The 15993-nt window shown below is 44.1% G+C and overlaps 1 protein-coding gene across 3 annotated transcripts in view; it reads right to left on the reverse strand.

Annotated features, from left to right (window-relative positions):
• Positions 1 to 15993, reverse strand: part of myo1b (myosin IB) — a 276216-nt gene that overhangs the window by 67688 nt on the left and 192535 nt on the right. For all 3 annotated transcript variants that reach the window (XM_078551859.1, XM_078551858.1, XM_078551857.1), the window contains exons 11-13: positions 15730 to 15848; positions 14050 to 14136; positions 9686 to 9751 (exon numbers count right to left, since the gene is read on the reverse strand). In XM_078551859.1, coding sequence (XP_078407985.1) covers positions 9686 to 9751; positions 14050 to 14136; positions 15730 to 15848 — 272 coding nt within the window. The remainder of the gene's footprint in view (positions 1 to 9685; positions 9752 to 14049; positions 14137 to 15729; positions 15849 to 15993) is intronic.

Genomic DNA, 15993 nt, shown 5'->3' on the forward strand with positions numbered 1-15993 from the left:
CCTGTCAGGTGATAGGGCCTGAGATCTCTGCTAACTGTGTGGATGGACACCCCATGCCAGTGGCCCTGAAGGTCACAACTGCCCTCAACTTCTATGCCTCTGGCTCCTTCCAGGGCTACCGTCAGTGGATGACCTTTGCAGTGTCTCCCAATCAGCTGTCCACACTTGTGTCAAGCAGGTCACAGACGCTCTGTTCAGGTGTGCACTGACCTTCATCTACTTCCATTGGGACCAGGCAAGCCAGACACAGAGAGCCAGAGGCTTTGCAGCGATTGCTGGCTTCCCCCGCGTCCAGGTTGCTATAGACTGCACAGATGTGGCCATCAAGGCACCAGCAGGTAAACCCAATGCCTTCATCAACAGGAAGGGCTTCCACTCCATGAACGTGCAGATAGTGTGTGATCACAGGATGCTGATTCTACAAGTCTGTGCAAGGTACCCAGGCAGCTCCCACGACGCCTACATCCTCAGACACTCCCAGGTGCTGCGGCTCTTCAGTGCTCCAGCCTGGCTGGATGGATGGCTGCTGGGTGACAAGGGCTATCCCCCTCAGAAGGTGGCTCATGAGGCCTCTCCGCCACCCAAGAACAGAAGCTGAGCAGCAATACAATAGGAGCCATGCCTCCACAAGGGCTGTGGTGGAGAGAACCATCGGTCTTCTCAAGATGCGCTTCCGATGCCTGGACCGCTCAGGGTGTGCACTCCAGTACCCCCCAGATTGTGTCTCGGTGATAGTGGTTGCACAGTGCGCTCTCCACAATCTTGCACTGGAAAGGGGGGACGCAGTGGACAACGCAGACGTCGATACAGTGGCTCTGGCTGCACGCGATGAGTCCAGCAGTGAGTCCGAGGATGAGCATGCACAGGGAAATGCTGAGGGGGTAGATGCTGACCCGGGTATACTGCAGGAAGACAGGGACACCCGGGAGACTTTAATCCAATGAATCTTCAGCTAGCACACCACAGATGGACCAGGATAAGCCTGGGCTGTAGGCTCAGTATACGACACCCAAGTGCAAAATCTGCCAGGTTAGAGAACAGTCACTAAGGGCCTTGTTAATAAATCTGAATGTCCAACCAAGCGCTCATTACAGTTTTGGAAACCATACACATGCAGAAGAAAAGAGGCACCCTCAGCCATGGTGACATATCTGAATTTATTCTGTCAAGCAAACCAACTTATTCCAAAAAAAAGAGAATGGTGTTCCCAAACAAAACATATCATAAGGACCTCATCTCGGGCCAACATAAAATCACCAGTGAATAACCCGTGGTGGGCCTAAGGTGCCTTATGTTTACGTTTCCGGGTGCTATGTCTTGGTGCTGCCCCATCGCTCAGAGTGGCATCTGAGACAGCCTGCTGACTCTGCTGTCCTGTTGGTCTCGATGACATTGGCGGTCGTCCTCTGACACATGGAGCCTGTGCTGGCCCCACCTGGGAGGGAGCTGCCAGTTCCACAACTGGCATCGCCCCAGTCATCGCAGCCTCACTGAATGATATGGTCACTGGGAGAGGGGCGGAGGAGCTGCCGCCCTCATCTGGAGCGCTCTGAGAGGTGCCCTCAGATGACAGGCAGCTGCTGCGTCGCTTTGGACCTCCCTGCTCACCGTGGATGGATGGGCACCGAGCTGGGAAACTTGGTGCCCAAACCATCTCCCACATTGGCACTGACCAGCTGAGGTCATTGCCAATGTGAGGGCTTGCTGGTCAGAGTGCATACCCAGGAAGCCCTGGCGGGTCTCCTGGAGGAGCCTCTCCAAGATGTTGCCACTTTCTCCGTGGAGAACACATGGCACTCGGACATATGGCTCATTGCTTCAGCGATCGTCCGCATAGGCTCCTCCACCATGGACACCAAGCCAAGCATAGTCTCATGTATCTCCTTCCTGATGCTCCTGCACACCCAGACGCATTTCCTGCACCTGCTGCATCGCGGATGACTCCAGGGGCACATCATCAGTCGCCGACTGAGCATGTGCCTGGTCATCTGCAGTCCTCCGACTGCTGGTGCCATGGGCACTCTCTGTATTTGCCAGCTCCTCCAGTGACTGTGAAGTGCCCTTACCATTGTGCCCCGGGACACTAGCCGATGTTCCAATTCCCGAGGTGCTAGTATCTGTGCTGGTGCCTGCCTGGCAGAGATGGTGTGACACTGAAGAGACTTCAGGCCCCTCAGGTGTGAGAGGGGGCCTCTGCTGCTCCTCCTCCCAGCCCTGCTCCGATGATGCTGAAAGGAAGAACAAGGACACAGTGGATCAGTTAACGTGGAGACAATGTCAAAATGTTTCCCTGTCCCCCGGATCATTGTGCTTTCATCCTTCCATAACGAATGGTCAAGCCACGTGGCAAAAATTAAATCAATTAACGTTCAGCAGTGCTATAGCTGTTGGGAGAACAATGCTGACCTCACTGTTGGGCATAAACTCCTGGCCATGGCACCCCAGCCTCACGGATACCAGTGGGACATTGGCGCATGGTGCCTCTCCAGATCCAGGGCCTCCTGCTCGAACCGGGTAGGAATGGCAATCTGTGCATGGCCGCCGCCAGTCCTCACACGCTCTGTCGTGTTATGAGCATTCATCTCCTGAAAATGGGAGACGAGCATTGATTAGTGAAAATTGCACATGGACTCTCTTCACGCACGGCCCACCCCAACCAGAGTGGGACATATCAGGGCTCCAGTGTCTCCTCACCCTGCTGCTGCCGAACACTCACACAAAGATGTTAGGCCTGTTCTCCACCCCCCATTGGACATATGCTGCCTACATCACATTAGGCACTACACGGTATATCCTTCCATAGCAAGGAGGCGCAAGCACGTGGAGTGCAGAGGGCAGCAGATGGTTCGTTGCCATGCCATCTTGAAGCTCCCCTCCCAGCAGGTCATCATCCTGACTTGACATGTCCTGGAGTTCAAGCACAGCGCCTAGGTGCAACTCCTCCAGGTTGCCCCCAAACCAGTCATGTGGGACTCAGTGTAACACATGCTGCGGTGGCAAAACACATCTCTTCACCCTCTCAGGCTGACCTCAGCATGGGCAGTATCTGCTTGTCCACCCAGCAAAGAACAAATGCCGTCAATGATTCAATGCAGTGCCTACACTCAGACTTATGGGGGGGGGGCGGTGTTGGGGGCAGCAGGGGGGTTAAGCCAACCTGCTGGGTTACATGACCAATGTCAACATGGTACTCACCCTGCCAGAGCGTAACAAGTCGTTGAAGCACTTGTGACACTGGATCCAGGTGCGCTGCACCACATCTCGGGAGCTCACCGCCTCTGCCACCTCCTCCCAGGCACGTTTCGTCATGTTGGGGAGGCCTCCTCCTCCCATCCTGGGGAACCAAAACCTCCCGCTGTGCTGCCGCCTCCTTGAGGAGGGCAGCAAGTCAGCCATCTGAGAAACGAGGGGCAGACTGGCCCCACCACCCCACCCTACCCTCTGGCCTGGCCTGGTCTGTCCCGCTGCCCTACCCTCCAGCCTGGCCTGCTCACCAGAAGCTCTTTGGTGAGCCTTTCCACTTGACATCGTGAGCAGCCTTGCAAAGGCTGCCAGTGCTTCAGATAAACAGGCTGCCGGGTCACCATTGGGCCCGGGTGACAATGCACTCCCGCTGCCGCCTGCCCACTCCCGCTAAACCCAGGAGTCGGGCATTACGAAAGGGTGGGCCTTAATTGGCCCGCCTGCGTAAAATGGTGGCGCGGACCCGATCGTGGGCGGCAATCAGGTCTGTGCCTGCCTGTGCCCGCTCTGACGCCCCTCCCACCAAACAGAAAATTCAGCCCCAAGTCTCTGTTGAGATGGGAAAGTGTCTCAATGGAATAAATCATTGCAGTGATGCACCGCTGAATAGATAATCAGAATGAAGAGCCTCCCCTTTGATTGACACAACTCTTCACCACGTCCTATTTAGGGAATCCTCTCCAGTCAAACACCTAGAATTTGCACTCAACATTCCTTGGATTAATGCTCGTCCCTTTCCTCCTGCAGCCTGGTATCTTTCAGCTTTTGCAACTCTGTTCCAAAATTATTTCATTTTAAAGAAACATTGGAACTGGAATAGGCCATTTATCCCCTCAAATCTGATCTGGCATTCAATTAGATCATGGCTGGCTTGTATCTTAACTGCATATGCCTGTGTTGGTTCCATAACCCCTAATGCCATTGCCTAACAAAAATCTAAACAAAATTTTAAAATTTTCAATGGATCTAGCCAGAGCACCTTTTTCTGGAGGGGCGGGTGGGGAAAAAGAGATTCAGATTTTCACACCCACTTCCTGACAAAAGCCTCTTTAAACATTTTTCTTCCTTCGTTTTCAGATTCCTTTACTTCATGCTGGCTATCCATCCATCTGCCTTGGAAATCATTCAGAGTTCTTATTACACATGTTTGACTTTTACGTTGTTGAATGTTTCTGTGGAAAAGGTTCCCTGACTATGTCACTGACAGAGCTCAAATTTGATTACAATGAGTCACTTCTAAAGTGCAATAAAACCAGAATGCAATGGAAATTGGCACATCAGTACTTACAGATTGAGAAAGCTATAAGGAACCCCCATAATTAAGCATTGTAAATGTTAAGGCGGTAATTTTTGTATTAATAATGAAACTGAATATGCGAAACAAAAGCAAAGAAAAGCAACATCTGAAAAAGGAAGTTTATTGTTTTAGTTGTAAATCTTCAAAATCTAAAGTATTAATCTTTTTCGTTCTGATCAGCTACTCTGACTTACTAAGGCTTTCAACAATTCTCTATTTCTATTCCAAATTTCTACCAAGTTTTAAAATTTCAGTGTAACAGGTGGCATCAAAGTGATTTATAAATTGCCTGACAAAAGCAAACTCAGTCATCACTTAGAAACCACAAAGTGCTCAGTTGTTGAATATGATATTATGTCCTAAGTAGGTTAACCTACAATGGAGGTTCTTGCTGTACACTGCCCTCTATGCATAACAGGCTTCCAAGATTCTGAAATGTCTTCAAGGCAAAGTGTGCTTTTTATCATATGAGATTTCTTTCATAAGAGACACTTCAGCTATAATTGTCCACAGTTAAAAGAAAAATCAGGACCCAAGTCTTCAAAGCTTGGGATACAATTTAATGTGGCAGCTACTTTAAGTAATTTAAATTTACTGCAATAACCAGTGCAGTGTTGCAAAATGATTTTTCTTTCAGAGAAATGGAATATGTACTTTACAACACACTTCACTGTACAAGTTCACATTTCTCAATACTAATTACAATGACTAACAATTCAATAATAAATTGAAGAGTTGGATATACAGTCTGTCATGTAACTCTGCTAGAAATATTTTTGCAATTGCCTTACTCAAAGGTGACACACAGAATTTGGGTTGTTAACAGTACAATCTGTTTTTAAAAAGTTTCCATTGATGCAAAGTGAGCAACTAAACCTGTGCATTTAACAGGAGAGAGTTCATTTAAGAAAGAACATGTGTAAAAAATTTGGGGATTTTTCTGGTTCTTTTCATCCAAAAACAAAACATTATTGAGTGAGAGCCACATCAGTGCTCCCGGCTTCTGAATCACAGATCTTCTGCAGCTGGCTGCAAATGGAAGTAAACTTGCTGGTACTCATCAAGGTCGATGGTAAAAATGAGGCTTCACAGCTACAGCCTCAGCTTATCGTAGCAACTTAACTTTCAGTTGTCACCAAGTGAACTAAGATCCACCCGTCGGGAGATGGTGCCAGTAGCACAGGCAGCTGAATTTTTGATGATGTTTGTCATTAAGATGTTCTTTTGCACTCTTTAAAGTTTTTGAAATGCTCAAGAAAACATTGACTAAAAAAATCCCACTGTGATAAATAGAAGCAATCTGTTAGCAGGGTTTACTGCTGACATTTTCCAATCAGCAGTACTACAGCTCATTTGTGCTGACACAGACTCTGCCTCCACTTCACCCTTTACATATTCCATTCACTTAATACACAACAGTTGAGCCACACACATTCAGCCAAAGATATTGCTATTTTCCCACATAATTTCTGAAGATTATTAACTCAAAATGTGAAGAGAATTTTTTTCAATTGGTAGAATCGGGCCAAATATTTGTTGTTGTTCTTAAAGATTCAATTATAACTCTCTAAGTCTACTCTAACATATTATGAGATCCTATTAAAGTAATCAATAACAACTAAATTTATTCTTAAAAAAAAAAACCACACCATTGTATACCAGAAATATGAATAATTGCCAATTGATGAGCCTGAAGAACTAATTATATTTCAAGCAAAAACAGTACAATTTTAAGAAAAACTAGCACCATATATTAAAATTCATAATCTGGAACATACAATGTCGGCATCACAAGGTAAACATCTTGGTTGTCAGGTATAGTTTACAAAAATTGCCATCTGAAATGTGCATTCCATGCCTGCAGTAACATTTCCATATCAAAATGGCAATAGGTTCAGTTCATTTACAGGGGAAAGATAACTTGCTAAATTGCCTAAGAATTTCAGTTGTTGCCCAATAGAAATTTCTGACGCACCACAGACAACACCGCTTCAGCCACATGCAGCAATTGTAGTGTAAAATACCTTACATACAATTCAAGTAAAATGTAGTTCACATGCATGGATTTACTTCACATCTACCAACATTCAGTAACCAAGAAAGTAAAGCACCCACAACTGTCAAAAAACAATCTTGTACTCTGCTCTTTGCCTTCCCATTTCACCAACAAACACACAAGATTCAAGTACTCATACACGAGTATTGAGATCATATACCCAATGACAATGTCTATTAACTCGTTTTAACTTAATAAAAATTCAAGCTGGATTCCCAATTTGTCACAGATAGCAAGTGTCCTGAACAGTTTTCTGCAGCATTGTAACATTGTGCACTCATCAGTAACTTCCACAATCCTTGTTTTATATCATAAAACTGTTCGTTAGGGAAAGCTTAGATGAAGGGATGTTAAGACTAACCCCTCCCACTACCAGTACATCCCCATCACCAGTATCTCCCCACAGCCACCACCACCTCCCCGTTCTCCCCCCAGTAACAATTGGTACAATAAGAAAAACTACATCCCAAAAACAATAACTCAAATCTGCAATTGTAACGACTGGAGGCAGAAAATTAAGCAATGTTTATTGAACATTGCAATATGATTCAATTAATAATTCAGAATATAGGATATTTCCACATAGAACAAAAGGCCATTCAGCATCTCAAGCCTGTTCTGCTATTCAGTCAGATGATGACTGAGCTGTATCTTAATTCTATTTGCTTGTCATGGCTCCTTATCCCCTCATAACCTTACTAACAAGGATGTATTTATCTCAATTTTGAAATTTTTAATTGACCTAATTACAGTAGCATTTTGGGGGAAGAAAGTTCCAGATTTTACTAGCTTTTATGTGACAAAGTGTTTCCTGACATCACCCCTAAACAACCTAGCTCCAATTTTAATTTACTCCCCCCCACTACTGCACCCCCCCCTGGTCTGGACTTCCCCCAGCAGAGAAAAGTTTTTCTCTTCTACCCTAATCATCTTAAACACCTCACTCCTTAATTTTCTATACTGAGGAATGCAAGCCAAGACTATCCATCCTGTTCTCAAGTTAATACCTTGTGTGCCAATGTAATTCTGGTGAATCTATACTGCATCTTCTCTTAAGTCAGGCTTGTCCGCTGGCGGCCAGCAGGCCAAAGTCCCTCTAGGTGGACCCCAGAACCATTGATCAAAATGCCGGTAAGACTGGTCAGTGAAATTGAAATGTGGCCACCCACACGAAAAGGTTGGACAAGCCTGCCTTAGAGGCCAATACAATGTTCATAATCTAGTGCAATCTCTCCATCAGTGCTTACTTAACAAAACCCTCATTGTACACACAGCACCTCATCAAGACTGTAGAAGAAATTTTAAAAATTAAAACCCTAAACAGCCTCCTCAGGAAACTGGCCAGTACCTCCTGGGGATCACAGGCCAAGACCCCAAGGGCCTCATCTCTTGCCATCATGTACTCAACTGCAGAATGCTGCACCCCAGTGTGGTTCCAATCTGCAACTCAACCTAACAATGCGCATCATCACAGGTACTCTTCGACCAACTCACCCCTCCCGGCTCCCCAGTCTTGAGCAGGAACCCTCCCCGCACACATCTGGAGGATTATTGCAACAGGCAGGCTATTGGAGAAAGTCTATTCCAACCCAAGCCTGTCCTTATTCAATGGCCTCCTAAACCCATCAAGCTGAGGAGTAACACTGAGAACCTATGGCAAGTGGACTGGCTGGGGAAAACATCTACCAGACACCACTCTCTCATCATAGACCCTACTTCTTGTCCACCTGGCTTTGATCTCCCACAGTGACATTGGGCCCTTTTAAAGCATTTCCAGACTGACCAAGGCCTCTGGACATTCACCCAATATCAATAGGGTCGCCAAGACCATCCAAGCTACAGCTACGGCACAGTCCAAACAATGACTCATTGTTGAGAAGTGTCCACTGACTAAACTTGAATGCAGGCTCAAAGAGCTCCATCTAGCCACTGACAAGGCCATTGCTTGCTCTGTAATTATACACACTAAATAAAGAAATTAGTGTTTGCTAATTAATAAGTTATGAGGGGTGATTCTTTGATCTGGCAATCCCTGTAGGGCCTGGTTCTCACACGGGCACATGCCAAACGTTATTCATTGCTGGACACACTGGATCACATAATTACCCTCAATGTTGCCATCAGTATGGTCACAATGTACTGGCATGCATTTCTGATGAAATCAGTTTAAAATAAGCAGTAAACAAAAGAAACACCAATCAATCAGTGAAGCCACACTAATCAGGGCTTTAGCCTAATTTTTTTCTCCCTCTCTCAAGCTGGGTCTCCTAACTTCTAAAGTCCTTGTGCAACTTTAAATTTTAATAACTTTAGATGTGCACCTGAAAAGAAGCAAACAGTAAATGGCATATGAAAAAATAATTAATTCAAATGTTTTGTAAAATGTTAATGTTGTTGCTAGTGCTGCGTTAATGATGCTGAAACTGAAAAAGGCGACAATTAAAGAAAAGGTGAACTATTGGAAAATCAGATTGATGTATCACAAACTACGGTGGTTATGTTGAAGCCCTAAAAATTTGACCCGTATTGTGTTAAAATGTTATGAATTATGTTTTCATATTCTACTTACAGTTTGCTTCTATCATGTATTCATCCAAAGTTATTGGGCAAAATTTTGCCCTTGGTAGGGGTGCTCAACGGGGGCGATTAGGAAGCTGCCTGCGATCAGCACCGCACTGCGATTTCACGTTGGCGGGCGCGTGCCCACCCTCCGAGTGAAAATTTCTGCCCATTAAATTCAAAATTTCACATGGACTTTATAAACACCCTGTAGACCAAATGAAATGAACAAACAGCCTAGTCTCAGGACTCAACTTTATAAATGAGCCTCTTGAAAGTGACTATTAGCAGGTCAGACTAATTCCAAAATAGTTTCAATAGGACCTGTCCCATAAATGTGTAAGTTAACTGTAAATGGTCTCAGGGCTTACACCGTTAATGCTGTGGTCTGGCACCATAATAGAGTATTACACTGAGCTGAGATTTTTGATGATCGATTCTCTTTCATCAAGATCAAGTAAAACATTGCCCACAAAACTAAGGAAATGTTTCAAAATCAAGTAGCAAACTCCTTAAATTTCAAAACTTACTTCAAAAATTTCAAAACCATAGATGTCTAATACTCCCATCACCTTCTTCCTCACTTTGGTTTGTGCCTGTTGAAAAGAGCATCGAGACAAGTTAGAAAAATAAACAATTTATTTTAAACATACCATCCCAAAATAGCCTGCTAAGCGAACTTGTAAATGTTTTCCACGCACATACGAATCAGATCAGAAACTGAACTGCAACTTTCCCCCTACCATATCATGGCAAATCAATTTTGTCTGTTAGCCTCATGTCAAACATTGGCTGTAAGGAGTCTCCTGTCCATTTATTACATTGTTGAAAGATTAGTTTTTGCTTCAGCAATGATCTACACTGGCAGTAAGATAAAGACATTTCGGGTGAGGGGATGGAGGCAGGATTATTTTTAAACTCTTGCAAGATAAATCTTATTTTTAACTAGCTTCAGAGCCGTACTGGGTTCAAAATGTTAACTCTGTCTCTCTCTTCACTGATGCTGCCAGACGGACCTGCTAACTTTTTCCAGCATTTTCTGTTTCTATTTCAGATTTCCAGCATCTACAGTATTTTGCTTTTATCTTTGTTTTAACTGTCTAACTACCCCTGCAGACAGAGGTAGGGCCATCCTTTTACTGTTTACAAGTCACTCCTTTAAACCTAACACCTGGCATGACAGACCTGTAGAGTCGTGTTTCTTAAACTGGGATCCATAGACACAATTGGGGTCCCCAAAATAGCCAGAGGCCTGGATTTTCACCATGAGGGAGAGCCTCTTCATTGTGGCAAAAATGCCAGAAATGGCCAAAAATGCTAACTCCCACTCATGAACCCAGCATTTCCTATCTTCACACGGCTGGACTGGAGTAGGGGTGGGGCTCACACATATGCCAGTCACTGAGACAGCTGGCCATTTAAATCCCAGCTGCCTCCACTGAAGTGTAATCGTGGAAGAGCAGCAGTGTGGAATCCAGAGCGTGCCGAACAGAACAAGTAAGAGGAGGTCCAAACTTGGTGAATGTGTTTGGATGATCAGGATACCCATTTGGAGAATTAAGCCACTCCTTTGGATAGGATCATGGGACACCTTTGGGAGAGTTAAGGCACCCTTTGGGAGAGTTAAGGCACCCTTTGGGAGAGTTAAAAGTGAACATGATTATGCACTTTTTACGCACAAAATCATTGGAACTGTCAATCTGTCAAGGAACTGTCCAGCCATCAAGGAACTGTCCAGGAAGTATTAAAACTTTCAAAGCTATCCAGGGAGTGTCACAGATATCAAGGACCTGTCCAAGGATACTAGGTGAGTTGGCATGGAGGGGTAAGGGCAAAGGGTGGTGGATGGGGGGCACTAAGTTGGCATATGGTGTATGTGGGTCATGGGTTGGCATGGATGGGGCATAGGGATTGTGTGGGGGAGGGGGGTGAGGCTGGAGACATGTTTTTGTTTTTATCAGCTTTTTATTTCGTGCCGGAGCACAGAAGCAGGCCTTGCACCCAGCCTGCCTCCGAACCCAGCAGCCTGCGCATTCATCCCGGGGTCGCCCACCCTGACTCCTGTCTCAGCCCACCCAGCAGCCTGCAACTGAAAATCCAACCTGCCGGAGGGCATTTTTAAAGATCAGGTTCACTGAGCCCAGCAAAGCCAGCCCGAGGGTGAAAATCTAGGCCAAACAGTACGTAAATGAACAGCAACTGGAGGCAGGCTTAGTGTGAGTGGACGCTGGCCACCATGTGTGTAGTGCAGAGAAAGCTAACTGTCCTGCCTCAGAGGGTAGCCGCTGAGAGCAACAGAAAGTAGGACCTGAACAATCAAGACTGGTGATGCACACCAGTTAAGTTCAGGCTCAGTCAAGAGAGGGTACCTTTTTTAAAAAATATTTAACTACTACTGTAAAAACTGATAGCAAAAGATTCTACAAGTATATAAAAGGAAAGAGTAGCTAAAGTGAATGTTGGTCCCTTGGAGGACGAGACTGGGGAGTTAATAGTGGGGAATGTAGAAATGGCAGAGATGCTTAATCAATATTTTGCCTCAGTTTTCATGGTGGAGGACACTAGTACCACCCCAACAGTAACAAGTAGAGTAGAGGGTATAGAGAGGGAGGAACTTAGAACACTAGAGAACTCATCACTACTAGAGAAAAAGTACTGAGCAAAATATTGGGATTAAAGGGTGTCAAGTCCCCAGGACCTGATGGCCTACATCCCAGGGTCTTAAAAGAAGTGGCAGCAGAGATAGTGGATGCATTGGCTATAATATTCCAAAATTCCCTGGATTCTGGAAAGGTTCCAGTGAATTGGAAAAATGCTAATATTACTCCCTTATTCAAAAAAGGGGGGAGGTGTGATGAGGCAGAAAGTAGGAAACTATAGGCCAGTTAGTTTAACGTCTGTCGTTGGGAAATTGTTGGAATCCATTATTAAGAGAGTAGTAATGGGGCATTTGGAAAGTCAAAATGCAATCCATCAGAGTCAGCATGGTTTTATGAAGAGTAAATCATGTTTGACTAATTTGCTAGAGTTCTTTGAAGATGCGACAAGCAAAGTGGATAATAGGGATCCTGTAGATGTAGTATATCTGGGACTTCCAGAAGGCCTTTGATAAGGTGCCGCACAAAAGATTAATACACAAGATAAGATCACACGGAGTTAGGGGTAATATATTAGCTTGGATAGAGGATTGGCTAACCAACAGAAAGCAAGAGAGTCGGGATAAATGGGTCTTTTTCTGGATGGCAAGCTATAACTAGTGGGGTGCCACAGGGTTTGGTCCTTGGGCCCCAATTATTTACAATCTATATTAATGACTTGGATTCAGGGATAGAAGAGATAGCTAAATTTGCAGATGACACCAAAATAGGTCGGAAAGTAAGTTGCAATGAAGAAATAAGAAATTTATAAATGGATATGGACGCTTAAATGAATGGGCCAAAATTTGGCAGATGGAGTTTAACGTGGATAAGTGTGAGGTTATCCACTTTGGTTGGAAGAATAAAAATGCGACTTATTATTTAAATAGAGAGAAACTTCAGAATGCTTCAGTGCAGAGGGATCTGTGTGTCCTCGTGCATGAATCGCTGAAAGCTAGTATGCAGGAACAGCAGGTAATAAGGAAGGCAAATGGAATTTTGGCATTTATTGCTAAAGGAATAGAGCATAAAAATAGGGAAGTGTTGTTGCAACTGTACAAGGCATTGGTGAGACCGCACCTGGAGTATTGTGCACAGTTTTGGTCCCCTGACTTGAGGAGGGAAGAGGAGAGATTGAGCAGTTTAGGCCTATACTCGCTAGAGTTTAGAAGGATGAGAGGAGGTCGAATTGAGGTATATAAGATGCTAAAGGGGATAAACAAAGTAGATGTGGAGTGGATGTTTCCCCTTGTGGGACATTCTAGAATGAAAGGCCATAGTTTTAGGCTAAGGCGTGGTAGATTTAAATCAGAGATGAGGAGGAATTACTTTTCTCAAAGGGTCGTGAATCTGTGGAATTCACTATCTCAGAGTAAAGTGGATGCCGGGACGCTGAATAAATTTAAGGAGAAGATAGACAGATTTTTAATTAGTAATGGGTTGAAAGGTTATGGGGAGAGGGTAGGAATTTGGAGTTGAGGCCAAAATGAGATCAGCCATGATCATATTGAATGGCAGGGCAGGCTCGCCTACTCCTGCTCCTAGTTCTTAAGTTATGTTCTATGTACTTAAATTCAAAGAAAGGGGGCCAAAATACAAGTTTTTGCCGGGTATTATGATTATTATAATTTAGATGGGAGAAATCCATTATTAAAATTCCCATTTGAAAAGGGGTTCTTCAGCCAAAAATGTTTCAGAACCACTGCGCTAGAGGACTGCAACAGAGAAATGGTAAAAGCAAAAGTTATTTTACAGAGGAGCATAACTTAAATATCTAAATCTCTCTAACCTAACTAAATGGAGGGAGTAAATTAATACTGAAAAGTGTTTTTTAATGTATTTAAACATTTTTGTCTGTCTAAATTAATAAGGTTATACACTGGAGAACGGACAATGCATCTCATTTGCGAAGCAAAAAAATTCACACATGGCTTGTAGCTATCAGTTTGAGTAAAAAGATATCCCCCATTCCTGCAATAACCCACCACACAGCATATTACTCAAGACAGATTTTGCAGGAGACTCAAACTCTGAGCTCTTCAAACAAGGGACACACCTTTGAGGCATTTCAGTTGATTAGGTTTGCAGTAAAAAGATATCCATAAATAGAAAGTTACATTGAGTGCAGGACCTTTTCATCATCCAAGTTCCTTCATGAGAATATTTAAACAATATAAAATCTCACAAAGCTATTTATTTGATTTGAAGCACCACTTGGTTGTTCAAATTCTTGGGTACCAGTGCACACTATACAGTACCTTAATGCTCTCATTGATTCTGTTCACAAGCCAAGTGAACAACCGGTTGTAAAGGTTTTTTGCCAAGGCATCACGTGCATAATAAGCCTGAAAATGAGGGAAGAAAAACCACTGTTAGAAAGTGATATTCTAAAATAAAGATGGGCACATTTACTTTTCTAAAATTTTGAACGGCAATGTCTTTAAGATGTGTTTCATTTCAAATGCCAGCACAATCAAGAGATATTGTCCTCATCTCTATTCATATCAGCCATCATTTCCATTCATTCTCTAAGTAGTATGTATGACAATTACAGGACGTATGCAAGCAGTGTCAGACAAAAGTAGGAAGCAGTGTGGGAGAGATTGAAAGTTTCAAAGCCAGGTTGGCACCGAACCCCTATCTCTTTCTGATTGTCATGGATGTTCTAATTGAGCAAGTGTGACCAGGAAGTGTCATGGTTGATGATGTTTGCAGATGACATTGAACTATGTAGTGGGGATGATGAGAACATGACTGAGTGTCTGACAAACTGGAAAAAAGCATTGGTGGACAGGGTACGAAGGTCAGTAGACCAAAGATCCAATTTCTAAGCTGTCATTTTGAGCCTAGGGAAGAGAATTAGAGTGAAGGTGTAAAGATTTGAGTGAAGACTCAGAGAAAGTGAGTAGTTTCAAGTGCCTGGGGTCAGTGGTGGCAGAAGATGGAAGTATAGAAATTGAAATTAATCAACGGATTAGCTCTAGTTGGAATAATTGGAAGAAGTGCAGTGGAGTGTTATGTGACAGAATAGTCTAGCTGAAAAGCTGTGCTTCAGGGAGATTATGATGTGCTCACTCGCATGCATGCGCGAAATTCATGCTCAGCCCACTTCCCCCCCCCCCCGCAGCGCTGAGCACTGCCGCTCATGTTTCACGCTGCACAGGCCTTAATTGGCCCGCCAGTGTGAAATTGTGGTCTGGTGCCAATCATGGGCGGCAGTCGGCTTCCTGACTGCCCCCACTGAGCCTGCCTGCCAAGGGAAAAATTCTGCCCTATGTAAGAGTCTTTCCAATCAGGTTTCCGCCCCATCACAGGGCTGAAACAGCACTATTTAGTCATAAGAGGCATCCTCTCTTATTATGAATATGGTGCACTATCCTTCTTTGAGAATTCCAATACTCTTCCTTGATGACCTCCAATCCTCTATATTCTGAAACCTGTAGATCATCCAAAACTCTGTTGCTAGTTTGCTTTCCCACATCAAGTCCCATTTTATCCATCACTCATGTCCTAGCTGGCCTACATTGGCTCCTATCCTCCAACAACCCTAACTGAAAAATTCCCATCTTTAATATCTTCAAGGCCTTGCTCTTGTCCTGCCTATTTCATAACTCCCTTTAACCCACCCAAAATTCTCTGTTGTCTGACTCTACCACAGTGTGCATCTGCACCCTTCACAACACAATTACCAGCAGTGCCTCTACCTACCAAGGACCCATGCTCTGGAATTCCCTTCACCTCTCTACACCCTCCTCTTTGACTAAGGTTTTAATCATTCTTCCCATCTCCTTTGCCCTATGTCCATTTGTTTCTGATTATACCTCTATGATGTTTTCTACATTAAAAAGAAGCCACAAAAATGCAAGCTGTTGTAACAAAAGAAAAAGTGTGGCTTAGCTGTCATTACTGTGCACATTGTGAGATTTTGGCTCACTTACCTGGGCCACATTTAATGTTGTTGAAACTTTCTCTTGTTTTGCCTCCACAGTTCGGAAACTAAAGGCCCTCTCCAGCACAGCCTGATCTTGGCCGAGTAACTCACAGATCTCCTTCAGCTCTGCAAATACAACAAATAACTTTGGCATAAGAAATTCGACAAGCCGAAGGTTAACTTACTAACTTTTTAATGATAGGCCATAGGCTCAAACATATTAGGAGTATTTTTCTCAATCTTTAATGTTTTAATATTTTCCTCTTTTAGG

The sequence above is a fragment of the Cetorhinus maximus genome, chromosome 11 (genome assembly GCF_964194155.1).
Source record: "Cetorhinus maximus chromosome 11, sCetMax3.hap1.1, whole genome shotgun sequence".
In the NCBI taxonomy this organism is placed as follows: Eukaryota; Metazoa; Chordata; class Chondrichthyes; order Lamniformes; family Cetorhinidae; genus Cetorhinus; species Cetorhinus maximus.